At 39.4% G+C, this 21,653-nt stretch overlaps 1 protein-coding gene across 6 annotated transcripts in view; it reads left to right on the forward strand.

Annotated features, from left to right (window-relative positions):
- The window catches only part of NELL1 (neural EGFL like 1), a 522,694-nt gene that overhangs the window by 499,129 nt on the left and 1,912 nt on the right, over positions 1-21,653 (forward strand). For 5 of the 6 annotated variants that reach the window (XM_029061630.2, XM_029061634.2, XM_029061631.2 and 2 more), the window contains 3 exons: positions 8,333-8,526; positions 16,133-16,309; positions 18,291-18,515. In XM_029061630.2, coding sequence (XP_028917463.1) covers positions 8,333-8,526; positions 16,133-16,309; positions 18,291-18,515 — 596 coding nt within the window. The remainder of the gene's footprint in view (positions 1-8,332; positions 8,527-16,132; positions 16,310-18,290; positions 18,516-21,653) is intronic. The other variant, XM_029061636.2, reaches the window with a different exon arrangement.

The raw sequence follows: 21,653 nt of genomic DNA on the forward strand, positions 1-21,653 counted from the left end.
CATACTCTCCCTTAGTTACAAGCTAGACTTCGTAGAAATTTCAAATTGAGAATCTTGAAGAGAAATGGTAGGAAACAGGGAAAATGCTACTCTAAGGGAATTAATCATGTAACAAATGAATCAGTGGAATTTTTTAGAAAAATCATCAGTGAATGGGACATTTAAATAACCAATACATAAGAAGAAAAATAAGTGGAATGTACTGAACCATTATTTGCATTAAGAAAGAAAAATGAGCATTTACTACTGGTTATGGATTTATGTGCAAAATATTTTGCTTGGCTTGTGTTGCACTCTTTGCCATTGTTGGCCTGCTTGATGTTTTGTAGAACTCTCGTGGGTGCATCCTCTTTGTGTTTGCTCAGCAGAGAACAACAGTTGCAATATGTAAATAGGGTGCCTCTTCCCTGCGATGCCTAGGGATATGTATAATAGATTAAGTTGGCCTTGTGCAAACAGGTCTATATTATGGAGAATATGAATGCCAGTTTCCATAATTGCTAACATCTGGCTTTCCATAAATCTGTTAAATTGCAAGGAAGCAGAATTTGATTTCTGTGTCATAAGTAAAGCAATTACTTGGAGCTCTGTAGGCAATACGGCTCTATATTCATCTGTGAAATCCTTTTAGTTTTGAACTGTGAAGGCTTCTCCTGTAATCTACATGTAATCCTGGTCTAAAGCGTAAATATGAGGACCCTGTTGGGTATTAATATTGAGGAGGAAACCACTAACCGCAATGGCAACTCTTAGGTGCAACATCACCAGATTTGTTTCTAATTTGAAGTTCAGTTCAGAATTGACCTGAAAGAAGAATAAAGAGGATAAGTTTCATTAGCCATCATAGTTGCTGGTTTCCTATTCATCTGTTCTTTGAAATATTTTAGTTCAGTGATTTTCTTCCCTGTCTGAGGTTCTTTCATTTCTTCTAATGAAATGGAACAAAAATTAGGGATTGTAGAGCAGTCAGATTTAAACGGAATTGAGGGATAAGGACTCTGTTCTCCCTTGAAGTGTTAGCATTTGGAGTGAATGTGCCCCTATCCCCACCTTTCAAGATTCAGAAGAGACCACCTGGAATCAGTGGACATTTTGGAGCACCAGAGCAGAATAGGGTCCTCCTGTTTCAGAGATATGGACTGAGTGGCAGTGGAGCCATTTTTATTTAATCTTTCCATCAGTTCTTACACCCCTAATTTCCATTTCTATTTTTTTCTAATGATTTCTCAATTTCTGAGTATATGAATGGCACAATCTCTTGAATGACATTTCTACTAGCTATACTGAGTTAATAATAGTTCATTATAGTGAGACTGAGTGTCAGATACAACAATGGTGTAAGAAGAAGAAGAGCTGAGAAGACAAGAGATATTCTCTTTTATGAACACAGACTGCGTGTCTAATCTTAGTCAGTATCCTGTAATATTTGCTGCAGGCCATTGAAGGACTAAGTCAGAGAGCATGGATAATTCAACATAACCTATCATTAATTTAGGATAACTCATTTGGGCACATGTCCTGCTCAGAGTGAGATCAAGCTAAACAAAAATCCCATGAAAAAGAGCACATGGCATTGAGCATTTAGTTGCTAGAATGTCTTCTGTAGCTCCCTGGATCCTGAGGAAGCTATTTAGGCATACACCGCTTGCCTTGGATGGAAAAAGAGACTAGAAAAGGCATCCCTACAAATGATCTACTCACCCAAACGAGGCTCAGCTGAGGAACACTACTGGTAGACATTAATACTGTGATATAATGTTAGAAACATAGTATATGCTGCAGAAGGAATTGTCACTTGTGTACTAATCTTGTGAACTACTTGTCCACACAGAATAAATCTCATTAGTAGCGTCATCTTCAAAGTCTCCAGGGAAGCTATGAATTTAGTGTTCCTCACATATATGGAACACTGTAATAGACTCTATGGATTCACACAAAATATGACCCTTTATCATAAAAATTACTACTCTGAAATGCGATAGTAAACCATCAGTAAAGGCATTCCTCAAAAGCAACTTCTTGAAACCTTCCTGAAAGCCCCATTTTGGCTAGTACTCTAGCATGTTTTCATTGCAGTCTGTATTTTGGCTACTATGCTATTTGGGAAATTAGGGAAAGTACTTCCTACCATACATTCCTATTTGGGCTCATTACACTGCATCAACATAGATGATTACCAAAGCATGAGTTTTCCTTGATGCAAGCTCCTTCAAGAATGCATCCTTAATGTTATAAGAAAATTGGGCATATTTGTTTAAATTACCCATATGATTTCTACTGAGAACCTTATTTTCTACAATCTTAAAGTACGGAGTGGAGACCTGAGTTCTAATCACAGCTCCACCACTTTCCTACTGTATGGTTTCTCACCCTAGGCTTCAATGCTCTCCATCACCTTGTCCCCTCCTACCTCTCCTCCCTTCTCTCTTTCTACTGCTCACCCTACACACGCCACTCCTCTGCCGCCCACCTCCTCACCGTCCCCTGTTCTCGCCTATCCCTCCGTCGACCCCTGGGCCACATCCTCCCGCAGTCCTGGAATGTCCTCCCTCCTCACCTCTGCCAAACTAATTCTCTTCCTCTCTTCAAAGCCCTACTGAGAGCTCACCTCCTCCAAGAGGCCTTCCCAGACTGAGCTCCCCTTTTCCCTCTGCTCCCTGAGCTCCCCTTTTCCCTCTGCTCCCTCTGCTCCCCCTCTACCCCCCTTCACCTCTCCTCAGCTAAGCCCTCTTTTCCCTCCTTTCCCTCTGCTCCTCCCCCTCTCCCTTCCCCTCCCCTCAGCACTGTACTCGTCCAATCAACTGTATAACTCTGTATATATTTTCATTACCCCATTTATTTTGTTAATGAGATGTACATCACCTTGATTCTATTTATTTGCTATTGTTTTAATGAGATATTCATCCCCTTGATTCTATTTATTGCTATTATTTTTGTCTGTCTCCCCCGATTAGACTGTAAGCCCGTCAATGGGCAGGGACTGTCTCTATCTGTTGCTGATTTGTACATTCCAAGTGCTTAGTACAGTGCTCTGCACATAGTAAGCAGTCAATAAATACTATTGAATGAATGAATGATGATTTGAGTAAACTACTTAACTTTTCTGTATCTTGGTTTCCTCATCTGTAAATTGGGGATTGAATACCTGTTCTTTCTCCCCCTTAGGCTGTGAGCTCCTTATGGGATAGGGACTATATCTGATCTCATTATCTTGTATAGTGCCCAGGACTTGGATACATAGTAAGCACTGAGCAAATACTATTATCGTTATTGCTATTATTCTTATTAAAAGGACCTCCTATAGAAGAAATGCAATTTTTAATCCAATATACCATTGTCTTCTACAAGACCATACTTACATGAAGAGGCAAGACTGGTCACCTATAAGGAAATCCTTATCAGTCTTGATACAACGTTCTGCACACCACAGCTTTGTATGAGGAGAATGCAAAATAGAATAACAAGCTATACAGCAAGCTAAAACAGAGCATATGTAAGCAGGACATAACAGACCTGCTCAAAACAGTGAAGCACAGTCCCAAAACTCTGGTATTGCAGCTACTATATCAGATAAACCAGTCTAAAACAAGGCAAGTCTTTCAGGAGAGGGATACGTCTCAGTAAAAAACTTTAGGAAGATCAGAATGCAGAGGTAGTTTTAAAAAATGTGATGGACACTGCAAATGGAAGGATATCAGTTGAACAAACACCTTTATATGGCTTTGAATCTGTTTCCAGTAGATCTTTTCAACCACATTCTTAAATGTGGATAGGATCTCACAGTCTTTAAATGCAAGACTTGAATTACTGTGTGGCTGAAAGAGTTGGTTATGCTGATGCTTTTATAGAGAAAATTTACAAAAGTATATCCTACTCCAAGAAGATAGATTCAGTTTAAATAGAAGGGTATATTTTCTGGAATGCTCTAAAGATCTAACTTAAAGGTTCCATAAAGCTTAGGATAAATTAATGAATCTGACCTCTCTACCTGCCTCCAGCTGGGTCTGGGTATGCCAGGCTGGGTATTAAGGCATGCTCTGTGTGTCCCTTCTCACACCTCTTTATCTTCAGATTCAAGTGAACATCTGGAATTTGCAGCCGCACTTTCCTCTGTGCATCTGGTCCCCCCTTCACCTCAGCCAAGCAAACTTCCTTCCTGCCCTGCACCAATTGAGGAGACCCCATCCTGGGCTGCTTTCCAGGAGAATGAGAATAGCATCTATCTTCAAATAACTTTGGGAAAACTAGGGACTGTGTAGCCATTGCTGTGGACTCTGAATCATGAGGAGAAATTCTGGTCCTCTAAGCACAGCTCTCTACTGACTTTGGTTTATATTTTGTGTACTGAATATTTGTCCTGGTCTCTTTATGCTGTGTCAATGTTTCAGTGTTTCATTGGTCCCAGTGTATCCATCTCCAGTTCCTCCCCACCCTGAACACCTATATTCATAGATTGTGAGTGCCTCGAGGGACAAAGTACGTAATAAATCTCTTAATTCTGTGTTTGGCACACTGTAAGCACTTGAAAAATACTATTACTACTACTACTATTGCAAATCTTAGAGAGGACAAGGAATAAGTCTGGAAATAAGAAATTCTTAAATCTGTTCTGTTTGTTTTTTCCTCAAAATGTTTGGTAAGTCACAAAATGCCTTTTAACTCCCATTTATGCTTCTGTAGGATGAAAACCTTAGACTGATGCTTATAGAAATGTGATCTGCCTCACAAATTGGTATAAACATTTATGTCCAGAGCCCAAGAGAAATCTAATTAAAGCAATCTATCCTTTACCCTCTTTGCCTTAGGGTTTCATGAGATTTGGCCCAGGTCTCGAGATCAGACTCCTGTAAACATTGTTGGTTCTCCTAAGGGCACATTTTTTGCAAGAAAACAGGATAATCTTCCCTATCCATTCACAGATACTCTTCTGAGTTACTGTAGTGCTCACACAAAGCTTCTTTTGCCCACTGCATGGAAGTGGCATGGCCAGGGATGGGAAGGGACTGCCTTATGTTGATGATAACCAAATTGTGTTCACCAACAGAAAACCATTTCAGCATTGTTCCAAGGGTGAATGGCTTATTTTGGGGGGGAAGATATGTCTGGGTGAAAAGAGGAGTTGAGATGGGTGGAGAAAATCTTTCATTTATTCATTCATTCAAATCATATCTATTGAGTGCTTACTGGCTGTGAAAAGCACTCCACTAAGCGCTTTGAAGAATACAACAACAATAAACACATTCCCTACCCACAAGGAGCTCACAGTCTAGAAGGTAAGATAGACATTTACATACATAAATAAATGAAGTAAATTACAGATATGTACATATGTACTGTGAGGCTGGGTTGAATGAAGGGTGCAGGTCAGGGCGATGCACAAGAGAGTGGGAGAAGAGGAAAGTAGGGTTTAGTCAGGGAAGGCTTCTTGGGGGAGTTGTGCTTTCAATAAGGCTTTAAAGTGGGAGAGACCTTTGAGAGGGTGGCTTCTGGGAGTGAAGGAGACAGAAACAAGATTGTAGGGGGTCAAGAGAGAATTGGAGGAAAGGAACTTGAGACAGCGGGTGTAGACTGTTCACTCAAGGAGCTTGGTGAAGAATTGTAGGAGGGAGATGGAGTGATAACTGAAGGGAGCCGTGGGGTCAAGGGAGGGTTTCTTTAGGATAGGGGAGATATGGGAATGTTTGAAAACAGTGAGGAAGAAGTCATTCATTCATCTAAACAATTAATCAGTAGAACAAATTTTAGCACCCTACTGTGAAAAAATCACTGTAGTGAGTGCTTAGAAGAGTATAGAAGAGTTAAAAGGGCCAAACAAACTTCCCTCGAGGAGTTTATAATTTAACAGGGAGACGGACACTTAAAAAAAGAATAGATGGGAAGATGCTAGTGGTTATTTAAATTAGTTCTGAAATAAATGCTAAAGTACAAGGAGTTATTAGTAGCTAAGAGTATATTAATTGAGAAGTTCTATGGCCTAATGGATAGATCACAGGCCTGGGATCCAGAAGCACTTGGATTCTAATTCCAGTTCTGCAACTTGTCTGCTGTATGGCTCTTTGCCTCAGTTACCTCATCTATAAAACAGGTCTTAATACTATGAGCCTGCGTGAGACATGGACCTTGTCTAACCTGATTAGTACAGTGCATGACACAAAGTTTGTGCTTGACAAATACTATAAGAATAAAACAAAACAAAACTATATGGTTGCTGGAGTGCTGGTTAGGTAAAATGGAGAAGTGGGGAAAATGTTCTAGAAGATATGTGATTTCAGAAGACCTTTGGAGATTGGGAGAGTTGTGGTCTGGTGTATGCTCTAGGTAGGAGGCAGGGTATGAACAAGAAGGCAGGAGAAATAAGAATGAGGCACAATGGTTAGGTTAGTGTGAGAGTAATAAGAGTATTTGTTGGGATGTAATGGGAGAATAGATTGGGTAAGGAAGAAGGAACGAGTTGATGGAATGACAAAGCCAAATGTCAGGAGTTTCTTTGTGTCGAGAGAATGGGATACCATCAAAGGATTTTGAAGAATGGATTGGTGCAGAATGATGTTGTAAGAAAATAATCCAGGCATCAGAACAAAATGTCAGCTGTAGATGATAGAAACTTGGTCAGGGAGACCTGTGAATAAGATGATGCAGTATTCAAGCCCATAAATTCCTGCATGGAGAAGGAGCAGAGCCTGGAATTGTTGTGAAGGAAAAACTGACATTATTTAGTTACAGAGTGATTGAATATAGGGGTTGAAACAGAGGGTAGAATCAATAATGATGACACAGTTGGGTACTTCAGAGATCTGGAAGAATGCTGCTGGGAAAATTAGGTGGAGGAGAAGATTTAGGAGGGAAGACGAGATCAGTTTTATTATACATATTGAGCTTGAGGAGGTTTTTTTTGTGGGGGGTGGGCAGGGTGGTGGTGGCAGTTAATGATATTTGTTAAGCATGTACTATGTTCTAGTCACTCTACTAAGCAATGGGGTAGATGCAAGACAATCAGGTTGGACAGTTTCTGTCCTACATGGGGCTCACAGTCTTAATCCCCATTTTACAAGTGAGAAAACTGAAATACAGAAAAGTGAAGTGACTTTTCCAAGGTCACACAGCAGACTAGTGATGGAGCCAGGATTAGAATGCAGATCCTCTGACTTTCAGGCCCATGCTCTTTCCAGTAGGCCATGCTGAGAGTAAAGTTAGAAAGGGAACCCACAAAGAAGCCTTGAGAACACCTGCAATTAGTGGATGAGTGAATGTTTTAGTGAACAGTTGGTGAACTTCTCTACCAACTCTGTTGTATTTTACTCTCCTAAACACTTAATACAGGATTCAGCACACAGTAAGCACTCAAAAAATGCAATTGATTGATTGATTTAGATGAGATGTAATGAGAAAAATTGTCCAGAGAGGTAAGAGTTGATTCAAAAGAGAACCATGTTTGACAGCATAACTGGGAGAGACAGAAATGAATGAGTGTTTGCCAGAAACTGCTGCAGATAGATACTGTGTGAAGGATGGGTGAATGTTTCTAGAACAAAGAGGGCAGCTACAATGGTGAATATGAGAAGGCCATCACAGCCTTTATTAAAAAACAAAAACCAACGTTGAGGCTGTGGGTGATTTTTTTTTTAAATATAACCTCAGGGTAGTTTTAAAGCAATTTGGGAGAAGAGGATGATGTAAATGGAACTATAGGTTTTGCCTCCCCAAATTTATTTTAAGGACTTCCCTGGAGAGGGATTCTTCATCTACTGTTTTAATTAGTTACACAGTTTAAAATCACATGTAAAAAACTGCAGGGTGAGCACAGGATTTTGTGCTCCTTTTATCTATAGCTATTTCATAATGCATGCATCTTTGAGCAATTGCTTTTCACTCCCTACTGGTTTTCAGTTATATAGAGGGGTGCTGACTGTATGGGTCATTTTTGATTAATCAGTGAGCTAAGGTAGAATTCTGGCTGATCCGTCTCATGATGGATAAAATGTGGTCTAATTGGCACAGGTTCACTGAAATTGCCCGCTAACTTGCACTCAATGGATAATAAGTTCACACCTCTTCTAATAGATCATGATCATGGATGCAGTATTGGTAGAATGTTAGGCCTTAAATTACACAACCAACATTTACTTTAAAGGCTCACTAATGGAAGAGTAACCTGGCAACTAATTCTCTATGGATCATTGCAGTCAAAAGAACAGGAATGTTTCAGACTGGTGTCCTGCACACTACTGATAGGCAAACCTGTCACATTCTAATGCTTACTGAAATATACCCGGCAGGGTGAATTACTCGTCAGCCATCATTCTAAAGCCTATGACTTCACTCTCTCTTGCAGACATCGATGAATGTGCCTTAAGAACTCATACCTGTTGGAATGATTCAGCTTGTGTGAACTTGGCAGGTGGCTTTGACTGCCTTTGTCCTTCAGGACCATCTTGTACTGGTGACTGCCCTCATGAAGGTGGCTTAAAGAGGAATGGTCAGGTATGGATGCTGAAAGAAGACAGGTGTTCTGTTTGTTCCTGTAAGGTGAGTTCAGGGAAGGTTGACATTGGGCTGCTGTGGGCTTTCATATTTGATTTCCTTGTTAAATCCCACGAACTCCTGAATCTATGTATTTCATAGTCACCCACTGAAAAGTCATCTAATTTTGAATTAATAATAATAATAATAATAATAGTAATGTTGGTATTTGTTAAGCGCTTACTATGTGCAGAGCACTGTTCTAAGCGCTGGGGTAGACACAGGGGAATCAGGTTGTCCCATGTGGGGCTCACAGTCTTAATCCTCATTTTACAGATGAGGTAACTGAGGCACAGAGAAGTTAAGTGACTTGCCCACATTCACACAGCTGACGAGTGGCAGAGCTGGGATTCGAACTCATGACCTCTGACTCCAAAGCCCGTGCTCGTTCCACTGAGCCATGCTGCTTCTCAAGTGACTGTATACTTAATAATGGGGCTGAGAATTACATATACCTGCTTTGAATTTATTGACCTCTTTTTGGATTAGAAAAGAGTGACATGTTCTAGGGTTGAAAGGTAACAATACGGAATATTATTCTCAAAGCCATTTGACTTGGTTAGTTAAGGTCACTTAGATGAGAGTCCTTCCCATACTTACATAGCTGACTGATTAAGCATTTTCCACTGAAAAGGAGAATTTTAATAATCTAACACCAATAAAAAGTACCAGCTGAGAAAAGAACAGGCATACACAATCCATAGTTCAAAGTTGTTATATTGGGAAACATATGGACTTCCCTTTTGTAAAAGTGATTATTATTGTCATTTTCAGTGGCTTGGTAACTGATTCAGTATTTGTGGTTTCACTAGCAATGTTTTTGATCTTGGAAAGGGAGCTTAATGGTTAGGAAAATAAACATCATTTGGTTTTTATTTATGTTTTATATAATGGGACCATTAATTTTATTTCCTGTATCTATTTCTTTTGTTAGTATTGCTTTTTCATTTCCATTTTGATACTACTAATAATAGTGGTATTTGTTAAGTGCTTACTATGTGCCACTCACTGTACAAAGTACTGGGGTGGGTACAAGCAAATCAGATTAGACACAGTCCCTGTCCTACGTGGGGCTCACAGCCTCAAACTCATTTTATTAAATGAGGTAACTGAGGCACAGAGACATGAAGTGATTTGCCCAAGGTCACACAACAGACATGTGGAGGAATTGGGATTAGAACCCAGGAATTTCTGACTCCCAGGCCTGTGCTCTGTCCACCGTTCCATGCTGCTTCTGGGCATTTTATTTTACTTCAATTTCTGTTTTGTGTAAATACACATATACAGTTGGGACTATCTGTGCTGTGTGTTTTGTGTTTGAAAATGCATGGAGAAAAACCATTTACTAAGGATTTGGGAGGATTTAACTAGATTATGGACATAGTTAAATGCTCAATAAATACCAGTGATTTGCATAATGCTTAATTTCCCATCTTGAAATTCTGAAAGTTCTGAAAGGTTTTTTGCATACCTAACTTTCTATTCCGTATTCAGTGAAGCTGGTGAGCAACTCTTCATCACCCAGAAAACAATAACCTTTCAATTTTAAAGATAGTTATTAGTTCATCACTGATAGGTTGAAGCCTTTTCTCCTCAAGGCTAAGTAGTGGCACTGCTTACTGTTTAAATAGCTCCTAAGGTTTTATTTCCAAAGCTGTAATCATATTAATGACTCTCCCCTAAACTCATCCCAATTCTTCTTCTCCTTTTCAAATTCTACAACTTGATGCAGCTCTTTAATTTGAATGGTGACTGGTGAATAATCCTTGTTTTCATTTAATTCCCTGAAACACTAATCACTGCATTTTCTAGTTTCTTCCTGAGTTCATATGATATATTGCCTAAAATTGAACCTAAAATGCATCCTGCCATTCCCCAGAGTTAGTGCAAAGTCTTACAAGAATTACTTTAAAAGAATAGAGGAGACAGATATTTATCTCATTTTGTTGATGCTTTTTGACATAACAAAAACTATGAAGGAGAACTTCCATAAATAACTCTATTTTAGAGAAGCTGTTCATTATACAGTCTGTGACTAAGGCTCTAAAAGGTTGAGAATGGCCTAGTTTTAGAGACCACAATAGGAAACAGTGAATCACTGTCTCTAGGTTAAGATAAAATCAAATTCACTTTTTTCTTTTTTCACTCATTACTTTCATTATCAATTTTCTTCAGTTGGACAAACGCTTTAAACTGGTGGCTCTTTGGGACTCCATGTCAGCTGTTCAAATGCAGCCATTTCAGAGACTGACAGTGCCTGCTTACATGCAGGACACAAACATTGCTACTATGTCCTTGAAGATCAGAGAATCTAGGCAGTGTTATAACTGTTAGCATTCAGGTAGACTAATCAGTCCCCAAAAGATGAAAATAGCATCTTGTTTTCCTTCAATTGTTAAAGATTAGAGTTTAACCATAAATATATTGAAATGTGATTATCTTCTCAATGTAATTATTCAGTGGTCCTAAGTAGTACTTTGTTATACAGTTCTAGGAACCTTGAAAAGCATCTATGATTGATTTAGGATGATGGATCAAAGTGAATGGACAGGAGTTTCATGCTGATTCTGAGACTGCTCAAGAGATGTATCAGCCCCTGTCAGCTGTCAGCCCCCTAGGGTCAACTACAAAGGGTCAGCCCCCTAGGGAAACTACAAAGTTTCCTTCTTTATGAGGTCAAAACTGTAGTAACAATTCAATTGCAACCATTAGTTGTCAATTTTCAGAAGGCTTTGGATAATCCCTAGGTCAAGTTGCTTGTTACTCTTAAGGACGATAACAACTGAGTGACCCTTTGATTTGGATTTTTGGAAAAGTTGGAACCTTGGTCTATGCAATTCAAATATGAGGAACTCAGAGTAAATGATTGGGGTGACTTCTATGGAAATGTCCTCTTTCCTTTTCCTCTTTTTGCTCTCCTATGCATTCCAAAATTTCAAGGAAAACCTGCCATCATTCCCAGAATAATTTGCTAATTTGATAATCTTGACAGGAAGATGTGGGAGATACTTTGCAAGGTGATATGCTGAAATGAGGTTAAAGCTAATCACTAGTAGTTGAAGCAACAGCCAATCATCCTATACATGGGGGAAAGGAGCTGTAGGGCTAAGGCAAGGACAGAGGCAGGAAAAATGACATGGACATGCAGGACAACTGAGTGGCTACACTTTTACCTACTTTCTATTGCAAGGCTTGGGAAAAGAAAGCTGGAGATGACACAATGTTTTGACAATTCTGCCATCTTGCAGATAACTTTGCTTTTTACCAACAAAATCTACCTTTATTACAATAAGAATAATTGTCTCCTGTAACAAAGCCTGTTCTGCCTTATACTCCTTCTTTCATACCCAAACTGGATAGAAGGTAGAATACCATACTGAGGGATTGGGAAATTAGGAAGTCACTTTGCCTCCAGACCAGAAGGATGCCCTCCTTGTACATACCCGCCCTTTGCCAGTACAATGACCTGTCTTAAGAAGGCGTATTGGAAAAAGAGCCCAAAAAGTCCCTAAAAGCTCCAAATCAATTATTAAAGTTCTTTAGGAATTAAAGAACACAGAGTCCTTGGTTACCTCCTCCAAGAAAATGCCTGCCAATAACAGAATCTGCTTGGATAAAAGAACAAGGGAAGGATTGATACTAAACTGGAACTAATAATAATAGTAATAATAATTGTGGTATTTAAGTGCTTACTATGTGCCAAGAATTGTACTAAGCGCTGGGGTGGATACAAGCAAATCAAGTTGGACACAGTTCCTGTCCCACGTGGGGCCCACAGTCTCAATCCCCATTTTACAGTTGAAGGAATTGGGGCCCAGAGAAGTGAAGTGACCTGCCCAAGGCAGTCATAGTAGAAAAGCGGCAGAGCTGATATTAGAACCCATGACCTTCTGACTACCAAGCCTGAGCTCTATTCATTACACAATGCTGCTTCTAAGAGAAAGAGGGAAAGAAAATACAAATACGGAAGCAAAAGGTTATGGTTGGGGGTGGGTGGGGCTGTAGATAGGAAATCTGAGTTTTTTCTGATCTATCCATAGACTTGAAGATAAATGATGGAAACAGAACTGCATGCTGGTAGTCAGATGACCAGGAAATCTAATAATTATAAATATTATTATGGTATTTGGTAAGCACTTAGGTGCCAAGCACTGTTCTAAGCACTGGGGTAGATACAAGGTAATCAAGTTGGGCTCACAGTCTTAATCCCCATTTTACAGATAAGGTAACTGAGGCACAGAGAAGTGAAGTGGCTTGCCCAAGGTCACACAGCTGACAAGTGTTGGAGCTGGGATTAGAACTCATCCTCTGACTCCCAAACCCATGCTCTTTCTACTAATCTCTCCTCCCTTTCCTTAGGATCAGGAAAGCCACCAGCTTGACAAACTTCCAGCATGGCCTAGTGGATAGATTATGAGCCAGGGACTCAGAAGGACCTGGGTTCTAATCCCTGATCCACCACTTGTAGTGTACCTCAGCTGGAAAATGAGGACTAAGTCTGTGAGCCCCATGTGGGACATAAGACACTGAGCCTTAGTTATGGAGGAGTATTCCCTGGAGCTAGAGACTATGTAGAAAAGAGAATAGAAAGATCTATTTGGAGTTACTTTATCCCTATTGTTTAAGTAGAAGATCCTCAACTTGTCCTTATTTTTATTATATGGGGATTTCAGTGGTACTAAAGCTCATAAAGGTCCTCTGGCTCAGAAAGAAAGGCATGCAGCCTTTCCAAATTGAAAAAGCCTGAGACCCTAGAAGTTACCTGGAGAGCAGAAACCCCACCCTAACCAACTTTCCCAGAGGGGGGAGTTCTTATTAGGTCAAGTCTAATGGTGGTGGAAGCAATAAAGGGAAATTCCTTGGGTTTGCATCCCAGGACTTGCTTGGACCTCCAAGCTCTCCTCTGTGCCCCAGTCAGGAGAAGACAGCTGATTGCAATTTGAGCAGAAGCTATTTATCCCTGTCAATTAACTCTTCCTGAAAACCAGAGTCAAATCAAATGTGCTTAGTAGTCAGGAATGTATTTTAGTGGAATTGGAACCTGAAATTTTTAAATTTTAAATTCCAGGATAGTTAGTCCACCCAGCAGACATCTGAAGATGCTTTAGGGAAATAGGGTCTCTAACCCTACAACCAGTTGTTTGCTGATTCTTGCATCCATCCTGCTCCATTTCCTTCAACACTGCAACTTCTTTCTATATTGATTCCAGTTCAAGGCCATGACCATTCATTAATAAAAAAATGTAATTTATGATATAGCAAAACCTACAATTTTCAGCAGTATGAATAGGAAAAAATCATTTTTCATTCATCAGGGAAAGTATATGTCCTCTTCTTTAAGCTATTTCTATGTTTGGTTATAATTCTGATTAATAGTTTATAGCAGAACTTTCCATATAAAGTTATGCATAAACATTTAGTGGTTGCAGTGCAAAAATTTTTTTTTATGTAAAGTGGTGACTAATATAAATCTTTGGGGTATAAATCAGGATTATTATGACCATGTAGTTTTCATCTGATAAACTACGGGATGAAGTCTGAAGCAGAGCTAGTTATAAAATTAAGATGAAAGAAAGGTGATTACTCTCTAGCAGTACTAGGTGGCTTCAAGAGTAGTACTCTAAACTGATCATTTAACTGGAGTTTCTTCCTGTCAAATTAATAGAATGACCATCACAGTTTTAATTTACATGAAATTACTTTCTTGATATTTTGTTCAGATAAAGTGTTAAAAAGGATAGATCTAATTAGCATGTTCACATAATCATTAAAAATATGGAACTGTTGTTTGGTAGTGACACTGGTGGGGTATACAGTTTTTGTTTCAAGAGGGAATTGGGACACTGGGTCATGGTCCTACTTTGATTCAGTTGGTTAAAGAATAGCCTCCATCTGACTAATTCCAGCTATCTCTGTTCAAACAAAGAAGCAGTTGAGAAGTAGCATGGCCTAGTGGAAAGAGCATGGGCCTGAGTCCATGGACCTGGGTTCTAATCCCAGCTCCACCAATTCTGCTACGTGATTTAAGGCAAGTGAGTTAACTTCTCTGTGCCTCAATTACCTCATTTGTAAAATGGGATTAAGACTGTGACTCCCACGTGGGACATGGATAATCTCATGATCGTGTCTCTCCCAGCACTTAGTAACAGTGTCTGGCACAGAGTAAGTGCTTAACAAATATCACAAAGAAAACAAATGCATAAACAAAAAAGTAAGTGGAGAGAGGTCACACACAGTTTATGTATTCAAGCCCCAATTCTGCCATAGGAAAAAGGGAGAGTGTTTGGATCTGACTTAACTGGGTGATTTGTTTAATTCTATTCCCCTTGGCCTGAACACTCATTTTCAAAACATTCACTGTTCAAATAATTTAGTTGTATTTACTGTTAAAAAGTTATAAACTATGCTTCCTCCCGAGGGATAGATCATAAAGCTTCTGGTGACTTAAAGACACCATTATTGTGCAGCAACACCATAAAATCTATCAGTGGGTAGAATTGTGTTTCTGTAAAAATAATACCATTTATAAAGCACCCACCAGTAGTACATTGAACTAGGTCCTTGGGAAGTACAGAATAACAATGTGACATATTCCCTCCACTCAAGGAGTTTCCATTGTAGAGGAGACAAATATAAAAATATTTACTAGACTATCAACATAGATAAATTGAGCAGGTAGGAGTACTAAGAAGAGTCTAAATAAGTCACTTTTCTGGAATTCCTTCCGCTGTGCCCTTTCTTCAAGCCAAGCTTATACCTGGTTCATTAATTCTGTACTGTGCAGGGACGAACTGATGAGCAGATTACTACTCAGAGGGAATCTAGTTGTCTGCCTCTTCCAGTGGGAGGAGAAATGTTCATTTTGTCTGCAGAAAAGCTGGTGACACATACTGGCTGGCTCTGCTTACTCTATCCTAGTCCATTGGTTGAAAGGACACCAATTAACCCTGGGGAAAATGCAGGTGCTGCAGAAACTTGCTGCTTTACAACACCTGCATAGCAGGGAAATTAATCTCCACCACCCTTCTTCCCTTATATAATGGTGCTCCAGTACCTTTATGTCACCCTCCACCCTAGAGATGTTCTCTTAACTTCTCTGCTTTTTAGTTTATTCATTGACCAAATAGAAGGTGAAGAGTAATTCCCCACAGCCTGTTGAAGGTTTATAACTAAGGAAAATGATGCTCAAAAACCTTGCAAGGAGAACATTCTATATCCATCATCATCAGATCTAATCCCATTGTCAAATCACACTTCGGGGACAACATTTGGAAGAACTTCTAAAACAGCTCTAAATGGAGGCAAATTGAAACTTTGAGTCTTCATTCACTGATTAATTCAATAACATTTATTGACTGCTTACTGTGTGCAGAGCACTGTACTAAGTGCTTCCTATTTCATTTTAAAATTAGGTAATTTAAAGATTAAGAATTGGGTATTTCAATTTACCAACAGACTCCATATAGGGAAGAGAGTGGTAGAAGTGGAAAAGGACATAAATAATATAAAAAAATATATATTTTTCCCAAGAGACCAGTAAACCACTCACTAGACTGAGGGCCCACAACCATTTTTAAAACCCATCACTAATTCTGGAAACTCTTTTGAACAGGATGGGAAGATATTCTGCCGCAGGACAGCTTGTGATTGTCAGAACCCAAGTGTTGATCTCTTCTGTTGCCCGGAATGCGACACCAGAGTCACTAGTCAATGCTTAGACCAGAACGGACATAAACTCTATCGGAGTGGAGACAATTGGACTTATAGCTGTCAACAGTGCCGCTGCCTGGTATGGAAGCAAGTGATGAGTGTTTTTCAAAGACCACTATGTTCCTTTATGGCACATCCATTTCCCGAAAAATCTTGGGTGGTTGAAAAGCTTTCAAAGTTTCTCCAGGCTCAGTATGTAAAATCTGTGTTTTTTCTGGGATTAATTCAAAAAGAGTTTCTAGCTTGCTGTACCGATATTACATCTCTGTACCAAATGCCTTTGGGAGCCCAAAAGTCAGGGAGAAGGAACATGTTCAGCCAGGAAAATGGAATGCTCCGAAGAGAACAATGAAGGCATTAAGGACAGAAAATATGGAAAAAAAGCTGATATGACCATGAGATCTCTCCCTAATATCTGAATTTTACAAATAAAAGTAGACATAGTCCCCTATTGATTTCTCTAAAGAATAGTGTGATAGCCAGGACAAAATTTCATAAATGCATTTGACTTTGCAGTTTTTGTGGACCAAAACCAATGAACTACCTTCCCTAGTTGAAGTAAATACATCTGCACTCTAACAAGCACTTTAACATCTCATGAAGATTCAGTTCATTCAGGACCTGTCAGACCTTTGGGAGACTAAGTAAGGATTTATAATTTGTGGAGCAAGATCTTGTTGATGTTATAACACTCCAATTTTTAGATTTGTCTTCTGCTTAGCACTGAAATCCATTTGTCCACGTTTTGACCAAGTAATTCAAACTACAAATTTTCTTTCAAACCTGAAAATAAGAAAATTCTCAATTTTTATACCTTTTATAATAAACCTGTATAAAAGACTTTTCAGGTTAACTTAATCCAGTGACTGATTATTGTAGAGTCAAAAAGGACTTGCACTCCAAATTGATTGATAAGAGATGAATGACTCAAAATAATATCAATTTTCCAATTCTTACAGTTTGAGGAGCCAAACATTAAGTTTTATTTTTCCAACAACAGGGTTAATTTCCACTTTAGACTAGAAATTAATTTCATTCTCAGAAAATCAGACATCATAAGATTAAAGAGGAATTAATGCTAATTATAACTTAGAATTTACAATTTTAGATATGCTGTTTTTTCTCTATGCTGACATCTCTAATTCATGTAAATTTGGCTTTTGTTAGCTGAGCCCCTGAAATTGTTGTTTCAGTGGCTGAGTGGGCTGTGTCTTATAGTGAAGAGAGCACTGAGGAAGTAGTTTTATATCAGCCACTTACTTTATGATATTGGGCTTATTCTGCCTTATATTCTCCTAGAGAATAAAGATATGATGCTTTCAAGGTTGTACTTGCACAGTAAAGGCTTTCTTTGTGGAAGAGATTTTCCTATAGAAAATTAGATTTTATTCTTGTCCAGACTAACACAGGGCAATTGTAATATATTGTTAACAGGAATTGTGGATAGGACTAATGTTTGAGGAGTCATGAACTACTCGGACCAACTCCAATACTACTCCAAGAGTTCATCCATCTAGTTTATAGTATTCCAGCTTTTTGTCTCTCACCCCTGGTCCACCCACAAATTTACTTCTAAGGAGCCCTCTGGGTCATCTCTGAGTCTCACAATGTTGCTCCTGGGGTAATAAAGATCAGCCTCTCAGAGCAACAATTGGACAGCCTCCTGAGTCAATCAGTATCACTGAAAAAAGGCACTGCCAGCACCTTATTAACCCTATTAATTAATATTAGAATTATCTGAGTCATTCCACACTTAATTTTGATGAGAAACAGAATTACCAGTCCATCATACTTATTCAGCACCTACTGTGTACAGAACAATGTGTGAACATCTTGGGAGAGTACAGTAAAACAGAGTTGGTAGACACATTCCCTTGTCCACAATGAGCTTTCCAACCATGGAATAGTTAGTCATCACAAGACCAAGAAACTTGTTGCTCTTGAAAGGTATTTAACTAACTAATTGGTTTGCCATGCCCAAAATATCTGTTACGATGGGGAAGCTGGGAAGATTAATATTGACCATCTTGAGGATAGATCTCTCATTTATCTTTGTATAGGAAGGGGAAGTGGACTGCTGGCCCCTTACCTGCCCCGATTTGACCTGTGAATACACAGCCATTTCAGAAGGGGAGTGCTGCCCTCACTGTGTCAGCGACCCATGCCTGGCTGAGAACGTCGCCTACGATATTCGAAAAACTTGTCTAGATACCTATGGTGTTACCCGGCTCAGTGGCTCCATATGGACAATGGCGGGATCGCCCTGTACCACCTGCAAGTGCAAGGTATGTTATTGTGGAAAGGAGTCCTTAACTGTCTTAGAATCACATAGACAATTTCTATTTGTCCTACTGCTGGAGTCATTGAACAGACTCACAGGACCCTATGAGAGAGCTGCTTTGCCTAGGAATGTTGGGCTTAATTTTATTTTTAAGGAAAACTCATAAAAACATAAATCTATCATCTTTTGTGGAGAACTCACTTTTGGCCTTCCAAATCGAACTTCAACATATTAAGTATAAATCAACTTGATATTCTCCCATTAATATAGTAGAGTACCCAATGGGGCAAATATTTAAGTAAATTGGGTAGAAATTTCTCCAAGTGGTTTACGGCCCACTTCACTATCATCATACATAATATTGTGTACCACCTAGGATCAAAAGCACTCTACCAAAGTATCTAGGAAGCTTGGGGTCACTAGGTTCTATCAATAGTTTGCAGGGTGATTCTGAACAAATTGTTAAATCTGTACTTCATATCTGTAAATTAAAGATGAAAGGATCTCTCTAAGATTTAGGAATGTTATGAAGGAACATATAATATCAAGTGTGGAATGTTTGGTCACTTTTAAGGCCTGGGAGTCAGAGGACCTAGGTTCTAATACCAGTATCACCACATGCCAGCTGTGTGTCCTTGGGCAAGTCACTTAACTTCTCTCTGCCTCATTTCCTTATTTGTAAAATGGAGATTCAATACCTGTTCTCTCTCCTACTTGGAATGTGATCTCCATTTGGGACAGGGACTGTGTTCAACCTGATTTTCTTGTCACTTCCATATCACTTAGGTGTTTGACACATACTAAGCACTTAAATATTACTCATTATTATTGCTATTGCTATTATTTCATCAATTTAGGAAATGATTTTTTGTGTCCCATTTTCCCCTGGATGTTTGGTAGATTCCTATGTAGGCTAGACTTTTGGAATCCACCTAGCCATATCTTGGTTCCTCCCCTACTGATGTCCAAAGGTCATGGAAAAATTTGGTATTGGGCTAGCCCTAATCCCAGATTTTATAAAAAATATGCCTGTGTCAGAACCTTCATTTAAAGAAATTGAAATTCTTACATTTTGCCTCGTGCTGTGTCCCACCACACAGTGTTATCCTAGAACCAGCAACAGAATCAGGTATGGGTAATTTCTCTCCATCTAGGTGATGTGGGACACAGGCAGTAGGACAAGGGGGATGCCTTTGGAATCTGGTCTAAACCAAACTGGATTGACCCAGAGACAGCCTGACTCAATCTTCCAGACTTCATCATCATCAGTGGTATTCATTGAGCATTTACTGTCTCAGAGGACTTCTAAATCAGCCTCAGCCATGCACATAAACAACCAACACTGTGCCTTGTCATGTCTTCAGCATCAGCGAGGACAACTCTTAATCTTCCAAAAATGGCAGTGGTTCATGCCAGTATAGGACAAAGCATAAGGGCTGATGAATAATTCCAGCCAAAACTAGGTCTGTTCCAGATACCATATTATTATGTTGTCAAAACACACAGTTTCTTTATCTTTTTTCCCCTATTTAATGGTAAGTTATTAAGCACTTATTATGTGCCAGGAACTATACTAAGCACTGGGTTAGATACTCACTAATCAGGTTATTCACAGTCACTGTCCCACATTGGGCTCCCAGCCTTAATCTCCATTTTACGGATTAGGTAATTGAAGCACAAGGTCACACAGCATTCAACTGGCAGAGCCAGGAGTAGAGCCCAAATCCTTCTGACTCCCAGGCCCCTGTTCTATCCACCAGGTAACACTGCTTCTCTGCTTCTCATTAACTAAACACTGCTGACAGTTACTCATGAGCAGTCCTCATTGACTTCACTGGGAATCCTTTGGGTCTATGTAGATAGGTTTTTTTTTAACCCTGCATGTGTTGATAATTTATAAAGGGAAGGTCTAAATAATTTATTGAAGTTTGGTGTTTTAACAATGTGGGGAATTCTTGTTGGTATTTATTTGACCTGAATATTGAAAACCATATGAAGTATCAATAGCAGTTTTATAGAACTATCTGTAACTGTTAAAGTGTTATAAGAAGGGTTTTTTTTTCACTTTCCTTACAATCAATCAGTGACATGAGAGGTCATTGCTTGTTGCCTTTAATTCACTTAGCTAACATTTTGTGCTCCTTTAGGTAGTCTACCTTGAGGCATTTGAAGTGCCTAGATCAAAAATGTTAATTCCTCCCCATTTCACCCATTTTACCCCCTACCTCAATACCTCACCATAAAGTTCCACTCTAACAGTTAGGAGCAGTACTGTGATTACCATCAAGGTGGCATACAGAGTGTATATGATTTAGATGTTCTCAGCTTAACATGGGTAGATAAGCAGCATGGCATAGTGGATAGAGCACAGGCCTGAGTGTCAGAAGGACCTGTGTTCTAATCCTGCCTCTACCATTTGTCTGCTTGTGACCCTGGGCAACTAAGTAAATTACTAACTTCTCTGTGCCTCAGTGCTCTCATCTGGAAAATGGGGGTTAAGACTGTGAGCCACATTTGGGACATGGACTGTAACCAACCTGATTAGCTTATATCTACTTTAGCACTTAATACAAAGCCTGGCACATAGTAAGTGCTTAACAAACATCATACAAAAATTAATTGCTTTGCCCCAGCAGACTCTGGCATATCTTTCCATCTTATTTTATTTAGTCTGAAAGAAAAATAACATTTGAATTTAAATTCTGTAAGTGTGCTTTTTGTTTGAGAAAGCAGAATATTGGGCCCACTTAGCTTAGAAAGCAGAAGACTGTGGGTCTTGAAAGCCAAACCATTTTTCTGCAAGTTAAAGTTTGGGCTTCTGAAGGTCACACAACCAGCACTTGTTCCCAACTCCAAATTAACTATTGGTATTTGTTAAGCGCTTACTATGTGCAGAGCACTGTTCTAAGCACTGGGGTAGATACAGGGTCATCAGGTTGTCCCACGTGAGGCTCACAGTTAATCCCCATTTTACAGATGAGGTAACTGAGGCACAGAGAAGTTAAGTGACTTGCCCACAGTCACACAGCTGACAAGTGGCAGAGCCGGGAGTCGAACCCATGACCTCTGACTCCGAAGCCCAGGCTCTTTCCACTGAGCCGCGCTGCTTGGTGTATTTTTAATTGGGAAGGTTGATCATTTT

Source organism: Ornithorhynchus anatinus, chromosome 3, assembly GCF_004115215.2.
Source record: "Ornithorhynchus anatinus isolate Pmale09 chromosome 3, mOrnAna1.pri.v4, whole genome shotgun sequence".
NCBI lineage: Eukaryota > Metazoa > Chordata > Mammalia > Monotremata > Ornithorhynchidae > Ornithorhynchus > Ornithorhynchus anatinus.